Source organism: Rhinolophus hipposideros (genome assembly GCF_964194185.1).
Source record: "Rhinolophus hipposideros genome assembly, chromosome: 8".
In the NCBI taxonomy this organism is placed as follows: Eukaryota; Metazoa; Chordata; class Mammalia; order Chiroptera; family Rhinolophidae; genus Rhinolophus; species Rhinolophus hipposideros.
In genome coordinates, this window is record NC_138054.1 from 15,876,679 (window position 1) to 15,903,526 (window position 26,848).

At 43.4% G+C, this 26,848-nt stretch overlaps 1 protein-coding gene across 5 annotated transcripts in view; it reads left to right on the top strand.

Annotated features, from left to right (window-relative positions):
* JARID2 (jumonji and AT-rich interaction domain containing 2) overlaps window positions 1–26,848 on the top strand; it is a 248,102-nt gene that overhangs the window by 120,204 nt on the left and 101,050 nt on the right. For 3 of the 5 annotated variants that reach the window (XR_013993713.1, XM_081054709.1, XM_081054711.1), the window contains exon 3: window positions 23,435–23,576. The exons of 1 other annotated variant lie outside the window; for it this stretch is intronic. Coding sequence is in view for 2 of the 4 variants with exons in the window: in XM_081054709.1 (XP_080910835.1) it covers window positions 23,435–23,576 (142 nt within the window). In the remaining 2 variants the exon portion in view is untranslated. Of the gene's footprint in view, window positions 1–14,671; window positions 14,801–23,434; window positions 23,577–26,848 lie in introns of those variants that run through there. One more of the 5 variants, XM_081054710.1, reaches the window with a different exon arrangement.

Genomic DNA, 26,848 nt, shown 5'->3' on the forward strand with positions numbered 1-26,848 from the left:
CTGGAGTTGGGTCACCCTTGTACCCTTTCGTTTTGAACCACATTTGTTGAAGGCCTGTTTAGGTGCATCTTGGTATTTTAAGTTAAAGTTGGACTTTTGAGAACACGTAAGTTGCCACTTTTAATTCTCATAACATGATCATTATACGATTAACTTTCATAATTTTGTAGGTTTGTTTAGTGGGTCTCAGATGTTAAGCAGCGTGCACGAGACCGCATAACTAAGAAGTGGTCAAACCAGGATTTGAACCCAGGACTCCTCAGTAAAAGATCTTGCCTTTTTTTTAATTGAGGAAAATTTTAATTGAGGATTTCCAGTCACCAGAACAATGGTTAATTGAGGAAAATTTTACACTGTCTGGAATTACATATTGTAAGTGTACAGTTTGATGAAGTTACAAATGCACATACTCCAGCATAGATAGAAGACGTTTCCATCACCCCAGAAAAGTTTCCTCCTGTCCCTTGACTTCATTTGACTTCGTTACAGTATGTGCTCATTTTGGGGTTTGTCAACACGATTCTCAGTTTTTAAAAGCTTTTATGACTATACATGGGTTTATGTTGTTTCCCTAGAATGTGCCAGGTGCCCGAGAGTCTCTGCTGAGACTTGAAAGTGCCATAAAGCGGTGGCTCATGTGTGTCCCATAAGCAGCTGTGGAGGCCACAGCTTAGGCGGGCAGCACCAACTAGTGCTCGAATCAGGACCCCACAGTGGGACATTCTCATGAATGACATTCACCATCTCACGGTGACATTTGTGGGATCCAATGCTCTGTCTTAAATTGGCGTCACAATTTTTGTTCTGAGCTGTCTGTCGTGCAAGCCCACACCACATGGGCTCTTGAAAAGTGTTACTTCTCATCCTCTTCAGTGTCACCTTCCTCTGGTGGCACTTTTGTTGTTTCCTCCTGTGGCACTGTTCTCAGTCTGTGAATGTTAAGAAACCTCAGCCTTGATGTTTCTGGAACTGGGGTCCCACGCTTGGCTTTCCCACAAAGGCAAAGCTGAAGAGGCATCATAGGTCAAAATATGGCCGCTTCATGGTGAGATCGCTGATTTCTGTTCGGTTTCCTGTGGCTGTGGTGAAAGTCAGTAGTAGTATAAGAACATACCGTAGACTGGGTGGCTTAAACAACGGAAATTTATTTCTCATTGTTCTGGTGACTGGAAGTCCAGGATCCAGGGTGCCAGCCAATTCAGTCCCTGGCGAGGGATTGCTTCCCGGCTGTGCCCTCACATGACTGAGAGGCTGAGAGAGTACACTGGTGTCTCTTCCTTTTCTTAGGAGGTCACTGGCCTTATGGGATTAGAGCCCTGCCCTTGTGACCTCATATAATCTTTGTCACCTCCTCATAAGCTCTTTCTCCAAACACAGTCACATTGAGTGTTAGGATTTCAACATATCGTGTTTCCCCGAAAATATACTATGAGACCCGTGTAACGTAACGTAATGTAATGTAACGTAACACTGGGTATAATATAATATGGCATAATAACATATATAATATAATCTAATACCAGGTCTTATATTAATTTTTGCTCCAAAAGACGCATTAGAGGTGATGGTCCGGCTAGGTCTTATTTTTGGGGAAACACGGTAGGAATTTGGGGGTGGGATGGGGTGGGGTGGGGACACATTCAGCCCATAAGAGTCTGGTACTTGATAGGGCTTTGAGATGGTGACTATTTTGTTTTAATTTTAGATTAAATTAATTTCCATGTTAACCTGTAATGAGGTTCCTTTTGTGCTAAAGTGATACCAGAACAATTTCCTGGTGTATCAGGAAACCCTAAGACCTGTTTGACCTTGGAGAAGTTAGTGTTCCTCCCAACTGGATAGAATTAAACTTGAACTTGTAGTTACTGAGTGCCTGTTTTTGTGAGGCCCCTTGGGTTAACGTTAGTCTGTTACTTTAGTGGAAGCATGATTCAAGTGCGAGGGGGGCTGAGCAAGGCCCAGAGCCCTAAGAAAGGGGAAAACCCTAAGAAAGGGGAAAACGGTGGGAACAAAGGCCCCACGGGTTTGGGAGGGGAGATGGCCTTGGTAGAATGCTTCTGTTGTCAATTTGGGAAAAATCGTGGGATTACTTGAGGTTGAGGGAATCCTATTCGTTATGCACTAATCATCTTATTTGCCTGAATATTATGATATAAATGTAATTTAGGGCATTGCTTTCAACCATTTTCACTTCTCCACATTTATGGAAAGGGAAGATCCTGTGGGCTCATCAGTGAGGGCTGCACGCAGCCAGAGGTGACTTGATCGTGCATGGAATTTGTCTGTCTGTGTTTATTCTTCTAAATGATAATGTCACCTACTTCCTTCTGCTTGGAGAAGGGCTTCATGTATTCTCTCAGTCCGACCTATTTCATGACTTACATTCTGTAATGTGTGTATTTATGGAGTTTTAATTGTTGTCAGATTTGCCACCAGCAACTAGTGCAGTTTTGCTTTGCTTGTGAATTTCTTAGATCCCATTTCCCCCAAATTTAGAGGACCTCTTACTTAGCTTTTGGAAACAGCGTGTTATGACTTGAGCCACATGAAATGTTGGTATATCTTTAAAGCCAGAAGAGTGATAACTAGACATGATTTTAGGAAATGACCCTGCAGACCATACATCCCTTACTTTACAGTTCGTTACTCTATCTCACATGCTGTCATGTAGCCTTCTAGCTTTCTCTGTAGTCTTTAGGTGATTCTGCAGTCTCAAATTCAGCTTCCTCATAATTTCTTTCCCAAAGATCATAAAACAGTGCAGGTCTCTCGTTAGAGGAGGTTTGGGGACGATGAGGGCGAAACATGAGCTGTTTTATAATCTTAGACCTGCCAATCAAGGCTAGGAGTGTCCGCCCAGCCCGTCAGCCAGGCTGTCCCTGTGCTGTGCCAGGGAGCGTTAGGGCTCCTTAAGAGTCTCGTGCCTGACGCCCTGCTCTCCTCTCTGTGCACTGTTCCCTGGCCTTTCACTCATGTTTTTGGCTCATTCGCACTTTGGATCTAACAATTCAGTTCTTTCTGCACACTGGGCCTCTTCCTGTGTGACTGAGCCCGCCCGCTGTCTGCTGGGTTACCCCTTACCCGTGTCCAGGTTTCCCTGGGCAGTAGGTGGGAGGTCACCCTCATCATGCTTGGCACCTGGTCTTAATGACAGGCAAAGACACCTGGGCGTGAGACTCCCACGCCAGCTTCTGGTGCCAACTGAAGTGGCAGTTTCCTTCCAATTTTCCATGGCCCTGAACGGCCTATGTTGCCGTCTCATACAGGAAAGGCAGCTCGAGGCCTCCACTTCGGAAACCTTTAGCTCTGTTATTTCTAATACTTGCTTTCCTTTCTATATGATTGGGGGATTCATGAAGGACCCATAGTTTTGAACCCATGTTTTTGAAAGTTGCCTCTGACCTTCTAGCGTGATTCTAGGTCAGCAAATCCTCTTCAGGCATGGTCCTGTTTGTCGTCTGGGAATGCAGGAGGCCTGGTAATTTCTAGAGGGATCTACATTGCAAGTTGCTAAGCCTGTACTCTTGTGGCGTTATTACCCTGTCCTCACCCAGCAGTTTACCCAACTTCCGACTACTAGTGTTATTTGAAAAGGGCCTTTCCAGTTTACTCAGTTGGAAAGTGTTAAAGGGTGAGCTGGAAGGCTCTCAGCTGGCACTTTCTGAATCCCTCAGTGGAAAATATTGGCAAACTCTCCACTCTCTGCCTGAACTCTTCTTCTAAATGGAGACGCCAGGAGTTACGAAGCCATCACACAGGGCCAGGATGAGCTGTGTGGGAGAGCATGCCATTATCCAGACTAAGATAACAGACCGTGTTCTGATAATAATACTGTTTCCTCCTCCCACCCCCATTCCCCTCCACATTTTGATGTTAATCTTCCTGCTACTGAAAATAGTAGAAGTGTGTGGTGAATGCAATTTACAGTGTATTCTTTTTTTTTTTCCTGGAGAGGCTTTACTCCAGAAGATGCACATAGCTTTTCTTTCTTTTCCCTCTTTTACAATTTACGTACAAAGGAAAGCACTGGGCTGCTTTGTTCAACAGGTATTGTACCTTCTACTAAGGAAAGTTCCCTTTTCTTTTTTTTTTTTTTCTTCATTTTTGGCTCTTTTTCTGTGGTTTCAGGGGACAAGGTGCTGAGACAGGAAGCAGGAGTTTGCCGTTGATTTATTATCCTGTTTGTTACCATCTGTCTGCCTCGCACTTCAATCTGTTGATGGAGAGCCCTGTGTGAATGTGCCACGGGGCCTGAGAAATCTCCATCTTCCTGAGTTGTCTGACTTCGGAACCTGTATGATCCCTCCCACCCAGGCCCCCAGTGAGGTCTGTGGACGTGGAGAAAACTGACCCCCGGGAGAATGTGGGCATAGTTTCTTTCTTCGTCCCTGCTTCTATCCCCCTGCCTCTGCACATGCAGGTCAAGTACAGATGCCTTTTCTAGCACTGTCCAGGTTGCAGCCCACTCTTGGTGCTCCTACCCTCCTGGGGAGGGGTCTCTCTTTATGGAAGAATTCCAAGGGAATAGGTTAAGATTGCCATCAAGTGGCTGTTCTTGGTAGTGGATGGGAGGATACTGGCCGCCACTGCTGGCCAACTCGAGGCGTCTTCTCCTCCAGTTACTTAGCCCCTCGGTGAAAAACAGTCAAGCTCCAGAGAGCTTTCTGTTTGAGGAATTGACTTTGGGGTGGGGGTTTAGGGGCAGGCAGAGAGAGCTCAGAACATCCCTATATCTTCCATCCTCAAAGAAGGCAGCTGTATGAACACAGACCGTACCTTCTGGGGTGCGTGGACCCTGAAACTCAAGGCAGGGTTAGTCGCAGTGGTTTGAGCTCGGGTCCCTGGAGCTGTGAATGGAGATGATCTAGAAGCTTCCTGGAGAGCTGCTGGGCACGCCCACGCCAGCTTCTGGTGCCCACTGAAGTGGCAGTTCCCTTCTAATTTTCCATGGCCCTGAGCGTGTTATGTTGCCTTCTCATGCAGGAAAGGCAGCTCGAGGCCTCCACTTCAGAAACATTTAGCTCTTTTGTTTCTTTTCTTTTTTTTTTTCTTTAAAGCTTTTTATTGGGGAAGAGGAACAGGACTTTATTGGGGAACAGTGTGTACTTCCAGGACTTTTTTCCAAGTCAAGTTGTTGTCCTTTCAATCTTAGTTGTGGAGGGCGTAGCTCAGCTCCAGGTCCACTTGCTGTTGCTAATTTCAGGGAATCACAGCCCACTATCCCTTGTGGGAGTCGAACCAGCAACCTTGTGGTTGAGAGGACGCACTCCAACCAACTGAGTCATCCGGAAGGCAGCTCAGCTCAAGGTGCCGTGGGACTTGAGGAGTTGAACTGGCAACCTTGTGGTTGAGAGCCCACTGGCCCATGTGGGAATCGAACCGGCAGCCTTCAGAGTTAGGAGCATGGAGCTCTGGCCCCAGCTCTTGTTTCTGACACTCGCCTTCCTTCCTATATGATTGGGGATTCATGAAGGACCCATAGTTTTGAACCTTCTGGGCCAGTAGGCCACTCTGCTTGTGGAAATTGGCAGGGAGGAACATGGTATCACCCTGAAAGCATGGCCCCACCATCCCACCAATGGGGTTACAAGAACTAACAAACTGGATTAGGCCATTCTGTTGGGCTCCTGTTCCTTGTTTCCCAGCTCTGGAAATGGAGTAATCATTTCTTTCTCAGAGGTGATATTCTTAGAATTAATGAGATGGTTTATTTAAAGTCCTTAGTACCTGGCAGAAAGTAAGCATTCAAGGGTAATTGTTATTTGAAGTTCTAGATATACATTACCGAACTACTTCCCATAAAAGTTGTAACTGTGTCATAAAACAGCACACTTAAGGGACTGTATTAAAATCAGTTTGCCCTGTTTCTTGGATCTGGGTGCCAGCGTCCTGTCATTAGACCTCACCCTGGGTCTTGGGGAACAGACGTGTGGACCGAGGTTGAAGGAAGTGATCCCCGTTCACTTTTCCCTCCCGGTCATTCCTCAATGGTGTTTGGAAAACTTGCCCCATAGGAAGAGTAGGAGTGAGGTTTGTGTAGATGGGGCGCCCATACCAGAGCACAGAGTACTGGATTCTGTAGTCTCTGGTCTCTGAGGACCTGGGGAGGACGCTTTCTGAGCTGGCATGTGGTACGTAAAACAAGATGGATAAGTGCCAGCTGGGTGGAGGGGAGAGGCCTGAGGCAGGCAGAAGCACACGGTGACTGGAATACATCAGGATGGCGATGAAACTTGAGGTTCGGGTCAAGGAAAGAAAATCCTTGGGGCTTAGATATTTCAGCAGCTTTTTAAAAGTGATAAAGGCTGTGTTATGTAATCATTCACGTTGCAGTCTGTTGAATCATTAAACCAACATGCCTGGGTTCTAGCCATTTAAAGTAATATTGGACGCATCAAAAAACAAAGAAAAAACAACAAAAAAAGATACTGAGTCCGGACATTGGGTTATAATTCTAGTTGTACCAGTAACTGGGTCTCAGTGAGCAGTCGTCTTGTCACTGGTTTCCTCCTTATGTAAAAGAAAGCACTTGACATACCCATTCGATTTTGTTTTAGTGGTGAGTGATATGCTGATGTTTATGGCACGGTCTATATTCTTCCTCCAACTTGCTAGACGCCTGTGCTGTTGGGTTAGGAGACGTGTGGATGCTTTTGGAATTTGGAGGAAGTGATAGGAGATCATCGAGAGGAAATGTGTCCTCCTTGGCCACTTTCTCTCCTGTGGTGTGTGCATGCTTGCTCATCCCCTAGGCCCACGTGCCACAGGAGTGCAGGGTGATGGCTTCTCTCTGGAGGTCTCCTGTGTGTGAAGTCAGAATAATTTCAGGTGGTACTTTGTTAATGAGTCTTAATTGGTGATTGCTGACCTTTCACCCCAAGCTACCCCAGGACCCCCTAAAACCTTCTATGATAAAAGTCATTCTTTGGGGCAATTGCTTTGCAAACAAAGAGAAAGTTTTTCTACAGATTTTAGTTTTCTGAATAAGCGTGTGGCTTATTCTAGTATTCCATCCTCCGTTTTCCCTTCTCTCTCTTCTAAGAGCTAGGCTGATTACCCTAGGAGCCATCTGCTGCAGAATTGAAGGGGATTTGTCAGCGGCTGCTCCATTTGCCCTTCCCCTCCCTTTCACCCTGGCTCTCCAGAAGAAGTCACCGTCTGTCTGACTTGCCCTGTTTATTGGGTCCAAGCTCCTCTCAGAGGACAAAAGACAGACACGGAAGGACTGCTGCTGCCTGCAGGTTTGGTGACCGGGTCTTGAGACTAAATGCACGAAAATCTATAGATTGGCACGAACGAGTGGACCTTTCTGCAGTGCTGGGAATGTTCTAGATCTGTGTTGTCCTGTATAGAAAGCACCAGCCACTAGTGACTCCTTGATCCCTGGCTGGTCCGATTACTTTTAATTTAAAAAGCCACATGTGACCAAAGCCTACTAAATTAGACAGCGCAGTTCTAGAGACAGGATGCAATTTTTTTCTTTCATCCTCACAATCTATGTTTCAGTTGTTGTTTTGGCAGGAGGTCTTTCTAGATAGGGCGGGGGGCTTCATTTCAGACAGGTTCTCTTTTAGCTACCCTCATGATGTTACGTAGACAATGCTAACAAAATGAAAAAAAATTAATCTTTTATTCAAATGCCTTTCAGTGTTTTGGGCAATTTCAGAATGCTTTTGCCCATGGAATTTTATGTCATGAGGTTCACATTATTCTTGACTTTAATATAGTAGTGTGTTACGGGCTTCAAAATCACCTTTGTCTACTGCTCTCACAGACCACATCCGGGGTTTTGTTAGCTCCGTGTAAGCAATGGTCTTTATGATCTATTTAATTTATTTTAATAGAGAGTAATTTAGAAATTTCAGAAAATTGTGATGCACACCACTGGAGAGTATAGTTTTTTATTGCTAGTTTGTTTTATTTATTGCTCTGCTTTCTGTACACTTTCTGTACACTGTATATTTTTTAAACCCAACTTAATTATCCTGTGCAATGGGATTTCTGCAGTTTCAAACACCGAGTCTTTCCTAATGGTAGTAAGTTTTTGAAAATGTGATTCTTTTTTTAATAAAAAAATTGCATGGAATAATTTTCACAAATTAATGTTTCATATTTAGCATTAGTCTTCAGTATGGTAAATGAGACTTTTAAGAAAAATACTGCAAAGAACACACAAAATTATAATAGTTAATTTTGGCTTTCATTTAAACATGTAACAAAACAAAATGAGTTTAATTTAGCAGGATATAAAAGGTTAAATACTTTGAGGAAGGTACAGAACAGCATTACAGACAAATTATCAGCTCCAAAACAAAGAAAACTTTAAAATTGAAATTAATAAGGGGTGACATGTCCAGGAAACATAATGTGAAGGTTAGTGAGTGTTAGATTAAAGGCTGTTTCTCAAGAATTCCAAATTTTGACCAGTGAAGGCTGAGAAACCAGTATATTATAAATCACAGGGGTTGTTCCTAGCCAAATACTTTTAAATACAAAGAGATAGTTCTTGGGAACATTTTTGTCTCCAGGAAGAAAGGGGGTTCCTTTGAATGCTTGGTAAGTTGTAGAATGAAGCCTGCGAGGTGAGAGCACCCTGAAATGGCCTCTAGCGGCAACTTACTCTTCCAACAGTGTTTATGGGGCCACAGCCATTTTCTCTAGGTACGGGCTAGGTTTTGAGGCTTATTACAGTGGGCAGGACTAAGTCCGCTTTGTTGTGGAACTTGACAATCATGTCCATGTTTACTTGTCATTGTGAAGTGGCACCTGCAAAGCCGGTGGTAGGTGGCACCGAAATGGAGCAGGTTTCGAGGCAGAGAGGAGAGAATATTCTAAAAGTGGGGACAACATATGCGTAGGCACTGAGGTTTGAGAGTTTAAATAATGAAGAGGATGTGTCATGTGCCATACATGCAGAACCCATGCCAGCTTCCTCCGGTGCCGTCATGGACTGTCTATCGTGGGGTGTCATCAGGTTGGAAAACCAGAGCACTGGTAGCCAGCGTGTTGCACGGCTCAAGAAGCTAATGTAGACGAATTCTCTTATTTTTTGTTTCTCAGATAAGATTCACACCAGTAAAAAAAGCAGCAAAATCATTAAACTGTGTTGAAATCCTTGCTCATAAACCTTTTTTCCTCTGATTAATTTCTTTACTTCCTAGAAGTAAAATTGCTGAATTACAAACTTTGAAACATTGTCAGCACCCATTGCCAAGTGGCTTTGTAGAAACATTTGATCAATTTATTACCATGCTAGCAGTGTATGAGACTGTAGGTTTTATCAGAATCAGAGATTTGAAAAGGTAATCAACTAATCTTCAATAGTGACCTGAGTCAGCTCTTCATTTCAGTACTTTTCAAACACAGTTTTCCATTTATTTATTGTTCTTCAGTAGGTAAAATGACCATGTTGAGATTCCGGTTGAATTTTACTTTATGCTATTGTGGCTCACGTTTTCAGAATAATCTCAGTGTTGATAATTTTCTTTAACATGGCATCATTTCTGTGTTTACTTTTGCAAATTCATTACCTGAATCATTTAAAAATACTATATTAAAAGCCAGAGTGTATTTTATCTTGTTTCTTTTTCCAACCAAATAATTCAAAGTATAGAGTGAACAGAAATTCTGAGTAATTTAGTAGCACCAAAGTTTAATAAGGCATATAGGCAGAGCTTACTATGTACTGCTAACCCTTTTACATACATAACCAGACTTAATTAAACCAACCACAGTTGCCCTTATGTCCATTTAACATATGAGGAAACTGAGTCATAGCACTTTTGGTGATTCTCTTTAAAAAGTGCACGCAGTTGATGAGAAGTAAAACTAAGATCAGAACCAGGCATTCTTGTCCATATGGTGCTGTGTGTGCTGCAAACGATTAAGGTTCTTAGTGCTAGATACTTACCAAATAAACCAGTTTTTTTTTTAAATTAAAAAATCCCATGGAACGTTGTCTTTTCTGATGGCTTAATTTGAATTTCTTTGTTTAATTGTAGTGCCATTTCATTGGTATTGGTGACCAAATCCATAGCAACCAAGTTTGTTTCACTAGTTAATACACAGTCATCCAGCCCAGGATTCCCTGCTGTGTTCTTAATAATTATTGGCATTATTTTGTAATTGTACAGTGTGGTCTTGAAGTCAAGTGGGCTGTAGGGCCAGCCACGTGAATGACACAGTTGAGCACTATTGGTGCTTTAGGAATTACAAAGCCCTCTTGGAAAGAGTCCAAGCCAGACTCGGTGTGTACCTAATTCTGCTTGGTAGATTGCCAGTGTATTAACTTTTATTTAAATATTCTAACAGGTAATGTTTGTTGTTATTATGACGGCTGCTGTAAAGTGCCCACACTTCAATAATATTTTTGAAAGTCAAATAGTAAGCAGAGTGGATCGCTCCTCTGCATTGGTTTTTTTTATCACAGCTGAGGTGATATGATCAGTACCACTCAGTTCAGCCCCAATAACAGAAATAGCGTTATGAAAACAACTGATGCAGCGTGATCATTAAAGCCCTCTATTTCCTATACGAAATTCTCAGACTCCACCACCTTCTCTCACACAGGTCAACCCACTCTTCTCTACCTCTCCTGTATAATCATTTTTGGAGAAATTGTTTTGAGTTGCATATAACTTAGACACCAAGGTGTGCCACCTTCGTACGAATTACCTTCTGTAGGTAGCAGGAAATTGGAGAGCTTTGGGAGGCAGATCACAGGTGATAAGGCGGAGCTGGTGACTTGGTCCATCCCCGTCAGACCTGTGTTTCCTTTGTGAGATGGCTCCTAGCTCTCACTATGCACTGACTCCCTTGATTTGATACATGAATTAAATAAGGTCTAAATGCTTCCGAGGCAGCAGGTTCTTTAATTAATCAACACAGGGTACTATTAGATATCTAAATTGGATTAAGACGTGCAAATGAATTGCTCCCTCACATTTTATCCAAGTCCTAGACTGGGGTTTGCTCCAGTCATATATTTTTTAAATGCTGAGGGCAGCTGGCGGGCTGCTGGAGTGGGCCCAACTTGGACGTAATAACATGATTGTGCACATAGGTAGGTCCTTGGTTCTGACGCTCTCAGCAGCAAAATTTGTCCTCAGATGTCCTGGTGTTCAGGTGATAATTAGGTGGGATGGCAGCCATGTACCTGGCTGGCGGCACAGCCTTTCTTAGAATAGGCGATCCTTTCTGAAATTCTGTTCTCTTCTGAGGTAGCAATTGGGGTGCCTTGTTACCTGGGGTCTTGAGTGATAGGAGGTCTTTATATTTAAATGTTTGGAAATTACAATGACTACATTGCTGACGCACAGGCAAAAATTGGAGCTTGCTTTGGAAACCAGTTTGCCATTAGGTTGTAAATGTGAGTATTTGCATATCCAAGAATCTCCAATAATTCCACTCCTAGGTACACATGCCAGGGAGACTCGAGTGCATGCCTCCCAGGGAGCAAGCAGAAGTGTCTGCAGCATGGCTCCTGATAGCAACAGACAGGCAACACTTTAGATGCCCTTGAACAAGAGAATCAAAATAAATTGTGGAACACTCATGCAATGGAGTCTGATAAATAATAGTGAAAATTAATGGACAAAGTGTAAGCAAAATCATGGATGATCTTAATAACCTAATGTTGAGTTGGGAAAAAAGTAAGTCTCCTAACACTAATAAACACAGCGTGATAACCTTTCTGTGAAGTTTATGCTGTAACTTAAAAAACTAATGAAATGGGGTGAAGGGAAGCATATAAGTAATGTTTTAGTAATTGCGTGTGACTGGATTTGCAGATACTCTATATTATTAAGAAGTAAATAAAATGGGGGAGATTGATGTTGATAATATTTAGGAAGTCTTCATTTGAAAATTGGGACTTGCTCTCATCTTCGACTGTTGAAACTTAGCTGGTGGTGCTGTCAATCATATTAACTTGGAACAAGAAAAGTCCCTGCCAATCTTACTCTTTGTACCTTCCCGTTTTCAGAATTTAAATAGTGAGGATTGTGTTGCTATTCTTTTTTTTAAATTGGGGAACAGTGTGTTTTTCCAGGACTCATCAGCTCCAAGTCAAGTCATTGTTTTCAATCTAGTTGTGGAGGGCGCAGCTCACTGGCCCATGTGGGAATCGAACCGGCAACCTTGGTGTTACGAGCGCCGCGCTCCAACCCGGAGCCAACTGGCCGCGCTGTGTTGCTATTCTTAAAAATGAACCTAGTTCTCAATCTTATTGTGTCTCCCAGAGGGTGCTGTTAGTCTGTCTGGTACTGCTGATACATTTCCTCCTTGGTAAGCCAGCGTTTTATCTAAACAGTCCAAAACCTCCTGCCGTTAATGGGCAAGTGTTTTCCCAGCTCTCCTTCCCGACCCAACAGCAGAGCAGAAGCCAGAGTTGGACGTGCTGGGCTACCTCAGCCTGTGTCTTAGAAATACTGAGAGCACGATCAGAGGCTGATGATGGGTTTGGAAGTAAAAGCAGCCTGCGTCCACCATCCCGTTAGGTCTTAATCTTTTTAAATGGAAATACCTCCTTACTTTTTTAGTGACTGGGAAGAGGAAGCAGCAGTGAAATCAGGGAGAGGAGAGATAGGAAAAGAGCGGATACCATTTACTGCTGATGGCTGTAAACCCCGGGCCTGTGGACACACTCTCCTGTTGCATTGGCTGGAGCTGGGGCTAAGTAGCCATAGATAACCCTCAGGCTTCATGTCTGGCCAGTTGTCTATGTCTTGTGGTTTCTGCTTTTTTACCTTTCCTCAGAATTACCTACCCCCAAATACCTGCCTCACAGCTCCTTTCCAGTTCTCTATTTTGGATGCTTTTGATTATCGAAGGCGCCAAAAGACAAGTCCCAGCAGAGAAAGAAGAGGAAAAAAGCCAAACAGTCATCCCTTAAATGCCCTTTAATTGACTGTGTATGACTTATGCTGCAGTGGGACACATGCCAAGCAGTTGTTCAACATGATCGGAATATACTCCACTGGAGAAGGGAAACGAGGGTCTGCTCGCTGAGCTCGCATCGGTATAGAAGGACTGGAGAGGGATTTGACAACCGAAGGTCCTAAGGAGTTGTGTCCTGAGGTAGCGCCAGTGTGTACTTGTCTCTGTGCCCAAACACCGCCGGATTCTTGGACGGCCTTCTGTTTGTTGGGACCCTCTAAGGAACTGGCTCTGTGAGTTGAAGGACCACACCTGCTCCCGCCTCAGTTTACTCGTCTTTAAAGTGGTGGGTTGTACTACATTGTCTCCTGAGGCTCGATCTGCAATTCTGATTTTAAAGTAGTGGGTATCAAGTAGGGGTCAGGGAAGACCTTCACCTCCCTCCTGGTATTTTCTTGTATAGAGGTGAGGCAGTTAGCGCTGTGCCCTGGTGATTTAGGAAACTGGAGATGGCCAAATGGCAAGAAGACCCACTGTTCCCTGGGTAACTGGTGGCTAGATGCCTTGAAGAAATCTGACTTCTGCCTTCAGGGTTTTTGTGGGGTTGGTCTGCATAACCTGTGTAAAGCCCAGAAGGGGCTCGTTCATCGGTGACACAACAACAAGAAACTAAAAGTAACAGTAAAGGGACTTCTTTTCCCAGTTCCCTTGGATGAACCTGTGAGGAAAACAAAGAACCCATGTGGGTTCTTTGAGGGTGACGCACCACCCCCCACCTCCCCCTTGGAAAGGCATAAAGTATGGTGTAGGATGGTGTTCGGAGTATGTGCTTTGGGCACTATAATTGCCAGCTGAAGTTGAAAAGCTTCAAAAGAATTGACTTTAAAAATCAAAAAGCTTACGAAAGAGATGCAAGCAAGCTCCAGTTATCTGAGGCCAGGGAGCTGGCCAGCCCTGTTGGATTCCCATCTTTTTCACCCTTCTTGCAGCTGCCAGGCCACAGAGCTTGTTTTGTGAAAGATCCTCAAGAAACAATGAGGGAAAACAGCTTCTATTTTATTAGATTAGATCCATTTATGTGCGTGGGGGAGGGGTGTCCATGTGTTGGGGTGGGGAGGGCAGCGGTGGATGTGGTGGTCACAGAAGCACCCTGGTGGCTGGAATGGCGAGGGTGGGGTGGGGGGTGGGCTGGGGGAGGAGCCTGTGGAGAGAGATTTCTGCAGTCTGTCTGGAGAGCTGCCCAGGTTTCCCTGCCAGAAAAACAAATAAAAATAAATAAAAGGCAAGTGCTGAATGACACAGATTATGATACGAAAAAAGGATGCCATTGAAAATGTGCCATGGACCCTGCTATCCGTGAGGGTGGAGTGTGTGCGTGGAGTGGGGGGCGGTAGTCTGACAGCCTGGGCATACCGGAGTGTGGACTGCCCCCGGCCGACGCATCCCTCCACCCCCGTGTCAGAAATCCTAAAATAAGGATTTGTCTGCATTGCAGTTGGGGGAAATTGAAGGATGAAACGCGAGTCGCTCTTTTCCTTTTTCTCATTTGAATTCCTGGGGGTTGGGGGGTGGTGGGAAGCCCCAGACCCCTCCTCTTGGGTGCTAGATTCCCTCCCATCCACATAAATAACCTTCTCTCCCTGGCGCCTCCCCTCCCCCTCGGCCCTGGTGCTGTTTGGCTGTCCTATTGCCTCGCGGAATCTGCACTGCCGGAATCTGCACTGCCGCCTGCTTATTACGTACAGGGGAGGATTGTTGACAAGTGCTCTGGAGCCTGCCTCTCCGAGCTCTGCCTTCCTCCCTCCCTCCCTCTGTCCTCCTTCCTCTCTGTCTCTCTGCAATGATCCGGCTCTGAGGATGGCTGCTCCACGGGTCTGTCAGGTGCAGTTTTTGGTGGCTTATCTTGAGGAACCTGGGATAGAAGGTCTGTTCCTATAAATAAAATAAGAACCAAATCGCTCTAGATTTGTTTCAGGCTGGTATGGCTTTTGTTGGAGAAATAGGCCTTTTGTGGGTTTCCCTGCTGGGGTCCTGATTAAATCCATTATGGATGGCAAGGTGCTATATAGATGAGTATGTAAAAAGTGTTACGATTTGCTTAATATTAATATTCTTTTAGCTTTGATATCTTCCCTAGGGGCAACGGTGGCTCCTGCAAAGGCACTGTGGAAATTTACAAGAGAGAATTCATGTCGCTCTTGAAGCATTCAGCTCTGTTGACCATTTTGGCCAAATCTGCAGTTTTAGCTAGGCTTGTATGAATTTAGACATTTATCTCTGGGAACTGAATGCCATCCAGCTATGGCTGGTCCCTTTATTGCCAATGTATGTGATCATTTCCCAGAATTTAAAAATAGATGTTTGATTAAAGTTAATTAGTTCATCCTCACCAGAGCTTTAGTTTCCTTTATAAACAACATGATGGTTTCATTTCCCTTCATACTTTCTCTACCTCTTGTTTCCTTTCCTTGAAAGATGGAGGAAACTGAGGCATGTAAATAAATACTAAGTGATTATAGGTTAGACCTTAAAGCTTTAAACTTCGGGGTTCTCGATTTTGATCCCGTATTTCGTGCATTAATCCATGTTTGCATTACTAGATAGAAACACAAATGAATTTTAGGAGCCATTAATATTAGGTTTAGATGCCTCAAGCCTTTGCAGATTCTATGGCCCCATTCTTGGAGTTATGCTTTCTGTTCTGCTTCCATTCGATCTCAGAATGGGAAAGAAGGTTGCTCTGGGAGGCAGAAGGCCTCTTGGAACTTGGTTGCTGTCAGCAGATTTCTTTTATTCCTTCTGACTTTGAATAGCCTACTTAATCCTTTCTTATTCTGTTCATCTGAAAAGTGGGTGTGCAGTTGATTGGTGTGTATGTGAGTGAGGTAATGAGGGCAGGGGGAAGCGTCTGCTCCTCCCAGACATGCTACAGACAAGACATCATTTAGAACTTCTGTGGGGTCCGTGTTTATTATCTTAGGGAATAGAGGCAGCCAGGGAGGGTTTGGGGTAAGGGCGTGGCAGTCGACTTATCCGTGAATTAGGATGTCAGTCAGAACCCAGTGTTTTGAGTCGTGCCCATTTATCATCACAGACTAGTATACTACATAGACTAGTAACCTGATGGGATTTGTTGATTTGCGCTAAAGCCAGCTCTGCTTAACTTGGTGGAGACTTGCTAATATTTGAGAGCCTGCTTCTTTGAATAACTTACATTTGTGGGGTAAATAATGTAATGAAGCTTTAAAGACACACACTCACAGTCACACTGTAGTTACTTAGCTAGCACTGGCTATCTGAGAACATGCTGTGTCTGTGGAACTCTCCCTTAGAGAAGTGCTAAATTCCAGGAACTTGTAAAATTGGATTTTGGCCTGTCAGGTTATCTGAACGTAAAACTTGGACCATGTTGGTTTCATTTATCTACCTAAAAGAATTTCTTGAAACAGGCCCCGTGTTTACCTCTTGCATGTATGGCTCTTAGTTCCCATGCTCTGCAGTGGTGCCATTGTTCTGCAGCTCATTTCCTGCCAGCCTAAGCCCAACAACGTCTGTAATCACTTTTCTTCCGAATGTGGAAGGCAGTCGTAGACCTCTGGGGTGTTCAGTACTAGGCCACCTGTACGGTGGACCCCGTTTACTTAGCTGACAGAAGCTTGAGTTGCATGGCCCGGGGTGGGGGGTGGGGGGGGGACTCCAAGGACGCCTGCTTGTGATGGGCAGTTATCACTGGGTTGCCTGGTAGGCGTCTGACTGTTTGCCAGTGTAAGATTAATAGGGAGTTGGATATGGGGTATGGACGCAGAGACGTTATGGTCTGGAACAGAAGAGTGGCGATGACTGGATGCGAAGGTACAACTTACATTGGAGAACAGTGCGGATGTTTCTGTTTCAGTAGTTATTATACTCTCGATGTTATACCTGTCCTGATTGTTACCCCACCCACTTTAAGGATGAAGAATGAGTGCAAAGGGGGAGCGTGTAGGAGGAAGAGCCCTGCCCCAAAAGAAGTAAGGGAGCTGCGCCATAATGTACAGTCTTGTTTGTTCACTTTTGCGATTATCAGTTTCACTAGCTTCTGGGCCATCCCAGAAATCTTTCCTGCAGACCATGGAGCCTTACCATGGAGTGATTTTTGTATCGAATGAAGTTCAGCTGTGGCTTTTTGGTGGTCTGGAGCCTCTCCAGAGTGGAATAGTTTCTCTCCTCGTGTGATTCCCGGTCAGGTCCTGCGAAGGAGAGTTCTTTTGTCTTTTGGTGGTCTTCACTGGTTTGTGGTTTAGACAGCTCAAACACGGCCAGGTTTCCTGGTCACCCTTCTTGTGTGGAAATGTGACATGCCTGCTGGGCTTGTTCCTTTGTGCCTCAAGGTGAGGACATGCCTTCTGAGCTCCAGGATTCTTTTCCTTTTCATGCTTGCTTTTCATGCTTGACTCACAAATTTAGCCATTTGCTTGATTGTGAAATAGGGGGAAAAAGGATAGCGTCAGACGTTTTTCTTGCACCCAGTGCCCCAACTTTTTCATGTTATTAATTATTACTGACAGGTTTTTATCTAACACCTTTTCTCAAAAAATTGAACATGCAAAGGAGGTTTAGATTGCCCAAGAAGGTTTTGTGGGGAAAGAAGATGTGGTAGCCGTGTAGGGCTCCTGTGGGCTCCGTCCTGTCTGTCTGTCTGTCTGTTTACTTTTTGGGTATTAAACTAACAAAAACCCTTGTTGCCTCTGTATCTTGGGACGCTTTTGACCCCTGGCTGTTTTTGGACTGTGTGTCCTTGTCTGGAATGGGAAATCTCCATAGTTGATTAGAGAGTAAACAAAGGGGAGCCCTGGTCTGCCCAGGGACCATTCTCCTGAGGGAAAGGGGTAATTACTTTCCGTAAGCTGAGGTATTAAACCACTTTCATTTGCGCTCCATTGACCATGAGTGTGGCAATGACATCATGCCTTACGGTTGTCATTTGTTCTCAAGCGACTCTCGGTGTTTTGATGTGGAGAGGGTGTCAGTGGGCCAGGCTTGGCTTCACCGCCGCCTGCACCGCTCAGCCCCTTCCCTGGAGCCCTAGGACAGATCCGAACGCTTAGCTGCTGACCCGAGTTTGTACTGTTGGCTTTAACCTCCATATTCTTGAACCTGTGAAGCTGGCCTGAGCCAGATTTTTCCTGGCCTCTATATGCAGAAGCAAACAACCTTTCTTTCAAAATTTGAGTGAAAATAGGCTTTCTTTTTCACTAGTCATGGCAGCAAACTATACATCCTGAATGCTTCAGAGAGGAATACCTCAGCGAAGGGGGCTGCTTTCATACATTTTCTCTCAACTCAAAGTGCTGCAGCTGCCCCCATCCCCCATCTAAAACTCTCTCTCTCTTTCTCTCTCTCTCTCTCTCTCTCTCTCTCTCTCTCTCTCTCTCTCTCTCACACACACACACACACACACACACAGCTGCTGAAAATGAAAGCTCTCTTTGGATGCTTGACTGTTTAATATGTAATGTGATACCTTGTGTCACAGTGACAGGGTGACAGCCTGGCATTGGCTCTGTAATACAGACTTACCTTTTGTGCATCTCTTCTACAACAAAGCCAAATACACTGACTCTCCCTAATATGCTAATACGTCTAGGGTGCTCCAGATGTTTTGGAAGCTCCGGAACAGCTTCAAGGTCTCCCTGTTTTTTTTTTTTTTTCTCTTTAACCCTTCTTTAAGCATTGCTTTTGTGAAATAGAGGCATTAGCTTTTCCTTTGGTTTCGTATGCTGTCATGTATGTGTAGCTAGCTAATGGGAGAACTGGTGCAACTTCCCTGGGTCTAAAACATCACACCAGAAGAATCGTACATTCTAGCCTTTTATTCAGATACTAGTGAAGAATTACCTTCCCTATATACGTTTATGTTCTGAAATCTGTACCTCTCAGCAGTTGTTCATTTGAAGTTCCTTCAGCTAAAGGAATCTTTCAGCCTCATTTATGTTTCAATTTTCCCAGCCCCCTTTGCGTTAAGGCAGGAAGGAGAAGGTCTCTCTCCCCAACCTCCAACAAGGGGAATCCTTATTTCCCTTTCCTGTTGCTGTTCCAAGTTTAGAAAAAGGCTGGTTTGGGTGGCAGTAGCCTTGAAAACCTTTGCATTTCTTGCTAATTTGGGAGACAGGATGAAAAGCTCCTGAATTTGATGGCAGTGTTCTGTTGTATTTTATTTCTTTGGGGTTCTCAGCTGGGAGAACGCGCACTGCCATTGTGGTGGCTGAGTGGTCTCGGCCTGTGACATGCAGCTCCTGTCAGCTGATGGTGACTAGCTGAGGTTTCAGGCAGTCCCCAGGCTGCCTTTACCGCGGTGATTTGGAATTTTCAGCTCATATTTATTGCTTTTGTGAAAGACAATAGACATGGTTTAATTTAAGTTCAGCCTGCTGAATATTAATAGAGGAGAACAAATGGTAATGTGGGTAGACTGAATCTTTGGGCCGTGCAATTTCCTCTGTTTAACCTCCTCTCCCCAGCAAAGATTTGTGTAGCCTGGGGGAGGGGTTTGGGAAAATAAAATCAGTTTATGTTGGAAGGAGGGGATGCCATTTCATTATTTCTGATAGAGTAAAAATAATAATTTAAAAATTGGTAGCAGGGCTTTGTCAGGGGAAGGAAAAGGCAGCACCCATTAGCTCATCTAATGTTATAATAATGGCTGTCCTGCCCGGTGGTATCATATTCATCTTGCTGACCTGGCTCTTCTGGATTGGGCAGGCGGTACAATTTGGATGAAAACATTCAAAACGAAAGGGGGTAGCCAGTACACTGGAGCTTTGGAAAGGGGGTGTGTGTGGAGGCGCACAGAAAAGAAAAAAGCCCAGATTTATCCAACCGTGTAGACTGTCTAACTAAAAATATATGTAAATTTTCTTTGTGCTGATATATACTGGATGAGAGTACTCAAAGTGAAAAAGTCCATCATATGCAGAACAAGTCAGTCTCGCTCCTTGGGAAGGCAATGAAAAGCTGAAGTCCTTTCATTTGCATAACAGGCATTCAGTTCCCTGTATGCGGGCCTCATTCTCCTAATCTGGAAGGAAAGTCAGTCAGCTAGCCACCTCCCTTCTAGTTGAGGAAATCAGTCATTGTTCGTCTTTGGAATGGGGGAAATTTTGGAGCTCTTTGAAGAGATGAGTCTGGGGAAGGCTTTGGACCAGGGACCCTCTACTTTTCTTCTTTTCAATGTATTAGGTTGGTGCAAAAGTAATTGCGGTTTCAAAGGTTAAAAATAGTTGCAAAAACCGCAATTACTTCTGCACCAACCTAAAAGCTAGCTCGGCCATACCTCATTTGTTTTGCCTCGCAGTGAGCTCACATACAATACAGTCCATTAAAATTCCCTGTTTTTCATCTAAAATTTTATAATTCAGCTTCTCTGCCGTTGTGCTAGGACAGTTGATTTTTTTTTTTTTGGAGGGAAGAAGCATTATATACTTTTTCACATTGATGCCTGTTACATGGGAACACTTCCCCCCAGCATGTTAACTTTTTTAAAGTCTGCATTTGTCATTAGCTGACTTATAACTTTGTGATGTTTCACAAGCAACCTTCTTCGCTTCACAAAATTATTGATGAAAGGTAGAATGCCCCCACAGGACTTGGGGACTGGGTGCTTTACTGTGAATTGTGTTGTGATTGTTTGTGAAATCATAACTGGTTTCCGGGGATCTCATTCACATTTACCCAGAGCTTTATAGTTTCTTAGGGCAACTAGGTCTCTTAGTGGTTTGAACCTTGCTCTTCCCTACAGTAGTGGTTCTTAGAATGTGGTCCCGGACCAGCTGGAGCAGCGTCAGCATGATCTGGCAATTAGAATAGGACACACTGGGGTTGAGGCCCCGGGGACTGTGTTTGAACAAGCCCTCCCGGTGATCATGATTCATGCTCAAGTTTGAGAATCATTAGTGTTTGCCATCTACTGAGATTATTCTTGTTAGAAGGACCAGAGTATAGCTATCATTAAATAGCTTAACTTTTCTCTGCTAAATCACCCACTCACTCACTCACTCACTGGCTGCTTACTCACGAAGCAGGTACTTAAGATCTTGTTATGTACCGTAGGGGACAGCAGGGTTTCTTCCCCACCTTCACCTGGCAGCCTCTAGTCCTTCCTTATTTCCTCTTTGATTCAAATATACTTTCAAAACATCCACCTCCTCTTCCTCCTCCTCCTCCACCACCATCACCACCAGTTTTTGTATTTTGTTTTGAGGCATATGGCAAATTAGAACTTTGCTGTTCTTGTTCGTATTGCAAGCTTGCTGGCTGGCTCCAGCTGATTCTTAGTCACTGCCTGCCCCTAGCACGTTTTCTTGCCCTTAAAAGCTCAGTTTCTTCTTTGCACCTACTACTAAATGATATTCCCTTGTATGTTTGTTGATCTGTCTCCTCTCACTGGAATTTAGATTTTGTTTGAAATGCTGTATCCCAAGTACCCAGGCATAGGGTAGGTGTTACGAAAATGAGTGGATGAGTTCATATTCCTTCCCTCCTCTCTGGCTTTAGTCTCCTTTATGTACTGTGGAAAAATGTGAACCCAACCAAGAGTACACTTATGAGATGCATAATGGCTTTTTTCTTATTCATTTTACATATAGTTCTGTAATCATATTTTTATTTTGAATTTTCTACCCTCTTCAAGTGTGATAATACATCCATCTTTTCCTCTGTTTACAACTGTGACATATTATGTCCCTGGGCCAGTTTCCTAATCTCCGTTAAGTATTATCTGTATCTTCCTACTGTTGGAGTGGTCTGGCAATCCCCTCGCCCCCGTCCCCCCTTTCAGTGTGACATTACTGAAGTGCTCTTAGTGCTGATACATAATTTCAACCCACATGTAGTGTTTTCTAGAGCTGCCTTAAAAAAAAAGATCTTTAAAAAAAGCGGGTAAGATTAATTGTCATATATTCGACTTAATAATACATCCAAAATATTTCAAGAATTAATCAATATAAAATCATTAATGTAATACTAGTTACATTCTGTTTTAAATTAAAGTTAAATAAAAATAAAAAATTCTTTCCTTATCCATACTAGCCGTAGTTGAAATGCTCCACGGCCACACGTGACTGGTGGCCACTGTCATGGACAGCACAGCAGCACAGCTCTAATCCTGGGAATGCTGGCCGTAGTTCTACCTGTACATTCGTACATTTCCGTACAGTTATGTCTCCTGTTTGCCTTACAGTGCAAACTTTTCACATTTTCTCTTGGGAAGTTGTATATATTTTCATTTCCATATTGCAGTCATGACTCCCAAAGCCACGTCTCAGTGACAGCCATGGGATTGTATTTACTGCACTGTATTAGATTTCCAACCTTAAGTTATTACACATGACTCTGAAATGATGTAAAACTAGATAATGGGAAATGCATGCATAAACAGGCCATGTGCCAGGGTTTTGTTGCCGTGTACTAATGTTCTTTCAGAAAAAATTTACCAAATATACAGAATACAGTATCCTATATAGTGTTCAGTACAATCGATAGGAACCACTGTTAAATGTTTCAACCAAAAAGGGATTTAATACAGGGAATTCAGTGCTTACAAAATTGGTGGAAGGGTCGGAAAAACAAAAACCAGGGGATTACTGTGCACTTTTGGCTTCACTTAAAAGCCAAATACTTTGGCTGTGAAAATGCAGATACTGTGTTGGCATTCCTGCTGATGGCCACGAGGCTGGAGACTAGATGGTGAAATTGAGGACCAGTCGCTTTGGACACTTGGGTTGGTACCAGCTTCCCCTTGGGTGGAACCTAAGTTGTAGCCAGAACCCTAGATGCAAGGACATCTGAGAGCTAGAATACGGACCAGGCTTTTATTCAGTGGTTACCCGTGAGTGTGTTAAAATACTTCCACGTCACCTGGCATAGTCCTTCCCTAGGGCATTTCTCCAATGCGGTTACGCGTCCTCGGACCCCAAGATTCCCTCTTTGTTTGGCTCGGCGCGATCCTTATCCTTTGAGACAACCAAAGGCAAATATGGTGACTGTCTAATATATAATGGATTGCATTGGAGAGAAAGTTGGGTAGTAGGATTTCTAGTTAACAACTAGGATATGGCTATAAAGTAATGATTCTTTTTCTTGTGTGGCATGTCCTCGTTCCTGAAGGCAATTCCAAAAGGATTTTATTATTTCTAGAGTAAATATTTAGCCTTAAAGGAGAACTAGTTTGAATTGGTAATACTTGAGACGCCTTGCTTCCTTTTCCACTCCCCAGCCCTGAAAGGTGTTTATGTGCTTCAAAAAAGAACCAGTATATTATTATGATGACAATTTTCTGCTTGAATTGCTCGCTGTTGAAATTGTTTCCTCATTAGGTAGGCATTTCACTCTTGTCCAAGGTCCAAAGCAGATGAGGCGTGACCTTTCCCCCAATTCAAAAGCGATATGTGCCTTTTAATTCCTTTCTATCCAAAATCTTGTCTATCTTCATGGGCAGAGCCGCTGTGTAGGGTTAATTGTGGTAAAGTGCTGCTTCCTGATGTCATGTATTTAAGTGTTTGTCCCCTTTTCTCACCTGTAGGGCTCCTTGGTAATGGCCAGTCTAAGGGATTAGGACCAGCATCAGAACAGTCAGAGAATGAGAAGGATGATGCATCCCAAGTGTCTTCTACTAGCAACGATGTTAGTTCTTCAGATTTTGAAGAAGGGCCGTCGAGGAAAAGGTTAGTACCCAAGGCCGACAGTATTGGTGCCCTGAACCAGGGACTGCAAACTAGGTGCCAGTTTTTGCCACATGGAAACGAACTTGAGCCCATTTACCCAGTCTCTGGAGTTTTCATAGGGAAGCCAGAATTCTGGATTTGTGAGATGTTCTGGTTTCTAAATACTGTCCACTAACTACAACTAAAAATAAATACACAAAAATGGTATGAGCCAAACAAAACACGTTCCTGCCTTGAAAATTGGCCAAAGAGTCACCAACTTTGAATTCCTGTTTTCACTGTTCACTTTATTTAATTGATTTTCATCGGTAGTATTTCTTGAGTATATTAGGTAGTATTTTGCCATTCTTGAAGAGAAATGTTTCTACAGATTTGAAGGATTAAATGTGGTGTTTCTGAAAAAAATTTCCCCCTCACCAGGAAAGCAAAATGCACTTGGTATTTAACTAGGTTAGTAGTTGTGGAATCGTTTCTTAAAACTTTAAATTTGCCAGCAGGTTTTCTTTTTAATGACTTTCCTAAATAAACTTAAGTTAGTTTGATGAGGAAGTTGGCTATGGTAGTTTGATAAGAGTTTATGGTTTCATGGTCAAACAGTGGTGATGACATTATATAATTACGCTTTTTAAATAGGCTGTTTTAAGAATCCTTTGCTAGTTATCTGCCTTGTTTCATATCTCATGTGTTATTTCCCTCCCCTCCCCTTTAGAATTTCTATTTCATTTTGTTCCTTTTCCATTGTCATACTCGATGTTTTCCTGGATGATTAGATTAATGGCATTTTCTTAGAATCTGTTAGTTTGAGAGGTTGGAGAAAGGAAAAAATTCCCCTGGTCTGGTCTTCTTTGTTTACTCTTTCTACAGAATTATGGTTACTTTTTAGAAACTATCTAGATGTGTATATGTAACGAAGAACTGAGTATGGTGGAAAATTAAGAGGACAGGACAAGGTCAGCCATGTGTAGATATTTGAAGGCTTTCATAGAGCTGTGCTTTGGATCTGAAATTTGAGATGCATCGCTCAAAGTCTTAATTTATTTTCTTCCATCACGCAGTGTCTTTGTTTAAAAAGCCCCGTGACACGGTCTGTATTAACTTCCATCCCCATTTCCTCTTAATCCTCAGCACTGTCTTGGATGTCATTAGATTGGTTGTTAGCACAGTTAGCAATATGTACGAAGTGTCTCTGCCAGTGTACTGGGCTTTGTATGCTATTCTTTCCAAAGACACTTGGGTCAGTGTCTCAGTGACAAGCCTATTATGTTTCAGAGACTCGGTAACAAATATTCACTCTGCCCCAGTTTGAGGACTGCATCAGGGGAGTTCAGGATGTGTTAAAAAACACACACATCAGTACATACATTGAAATGTGTAATAATACTATCCATGCTTCCAAACATGGGTGGGTGCTCGGTCACGCATCTGGCATCATCTTTCATCTCTGTTGGGGGAGCAGAATTCTGTGTGTGACAGCACACAGTCCTTTAGCTGTGCTTGGTAGCTGTCCGCCACCCTCGCCTCTGGTACGATCCAGCCAGCATGGGGGTATGGTGATGGAGATCAGTAGGCTTCATCTTCTTGGAGGATGGTCCTCTGTCCCTGGCTTCTACTGCCCTTCTCACATGACAGTGCTGCTGGCTTCCTCTTTGCACGGTGTACCAGTGTTGTGTGACAGTTGTGTGCAAAGCACTCATTGAACTTTAGTTCCCCCAGACAGTGGAAGAGAGAAACTTTGTTCAGAGTGAACGTAAGGAAAACTTCACCATTGCTAATCTGCTCTAATAAATAGTATGCCAAGCATTTTGTCTTACTGAATCAAAGACTCATGGCGGCATTCTTTGGTTACGATCACACTCTATCTAGTGAAATCTATCAGGGAGATAATGTAGATTAAGGGTCGACTGGTTCGGCTAGGTTTTGGGCTGGTCTTTGGTGGCCTGGATTATAGGCGGAGGGCTGTGTAGTTTACAAACGGGTAGTGTAATCAGTATATTTGCTTTGAAAAAGCATTCTGTATGTTTTGGGAATGATATGAATTGCTAGCTATTCTTGTACAGTTAATTACTCTTTCTGAACAAATGTTTTTAGGGTAACCAGTTAGTATGTCTTTTGTCTTGGTGGGGAGAGGGAAAGAAGGAATTTATGTGTTTGATTTCCTTTAGAAAGATTAAAGTCTGAGGTGTAGACTCTTCCAGCCTTAGTTCAACCTGGCAATGAGTTTCCAACCTACAAATGGAAGCAATTCCATATTCTCATGATGCTTGTGACGTCTTTTTTAAGTCTTTGGTCAGAATACCCCATGTGTTTACAAAGTGTTATTGTTCTGCAGGAAACCCCCTAAGCTGTGGTTTGATGTAAGTACTTGATGCCATTGGTTTTAAATAAAGTTGAGGATCTGTTTGGCTCATAGAAAGCAGTAGAATCTGGAGTCTATAGGATTTATTTTTCTTTGAGGCAAAAATAAAAGGTATCTTTTTAGCCATTAAAAGGTCATCATCTCAATTCATTCTTTGCAAAAGAAAAAGCCACCCTCTCTCTAGAAACTCTTTGCCCGTTTGATGGACAGGGCAGAACAGCCATTGAAGATTTGAAGGCCTTGGCTCTGGTGGGAGTTTTCTAGGTGTGTTCGGTTTCCTTTCTTTTTTGATCATTGTGGTAGATGAGTTTAAAATATTTTTAAAGAATTACACATTAATGTAGTTTTTCACTGTGCAGAATGGAAACATTATGAAGACTCACAGCCTTCAATCAGCCATGCCTAGCAACCCCGCCCCGTACTGCCAATCCCATTACACTCGGTTCTTGTAAAATTTGTGTTTGCTGCAAGAAGTTTCTGAGTATTTTCCGAAACCAGAATGGACAGAGTTTTTTGTCAATCAGGTGTGGACTGACTGTGATAAACTCTGGAATAGGGTTTATCTCTTTGGCTGATGGAAAGGAAAGTGTTGTACAAAGACATCGGTGACATGGTAGATTTTTGTAGGTGTAAGTAAATGGAAGATCCCAAATGCATGGTCCAAAAAGGGGTCATTCGTATTGACCACTCAAATGTATAGCAGTATTAATTGTGCGTATTTTATTTTGGGACAGGTGGAGGGAATAGCTAGAACAAATGTAAAGATAGTGTTAGTCCTTAAGTACCTGTCATGGGGGCTTGTATGTGGCACCGCAGTTAAGAGTGTGGACTGGAGCTATGGCTCGACGACCTACCTGTGTATTATGTGCTCTTGGGCAGGATCTGTGACATCTCTGGGCCTCAGTTTTCTCACCTG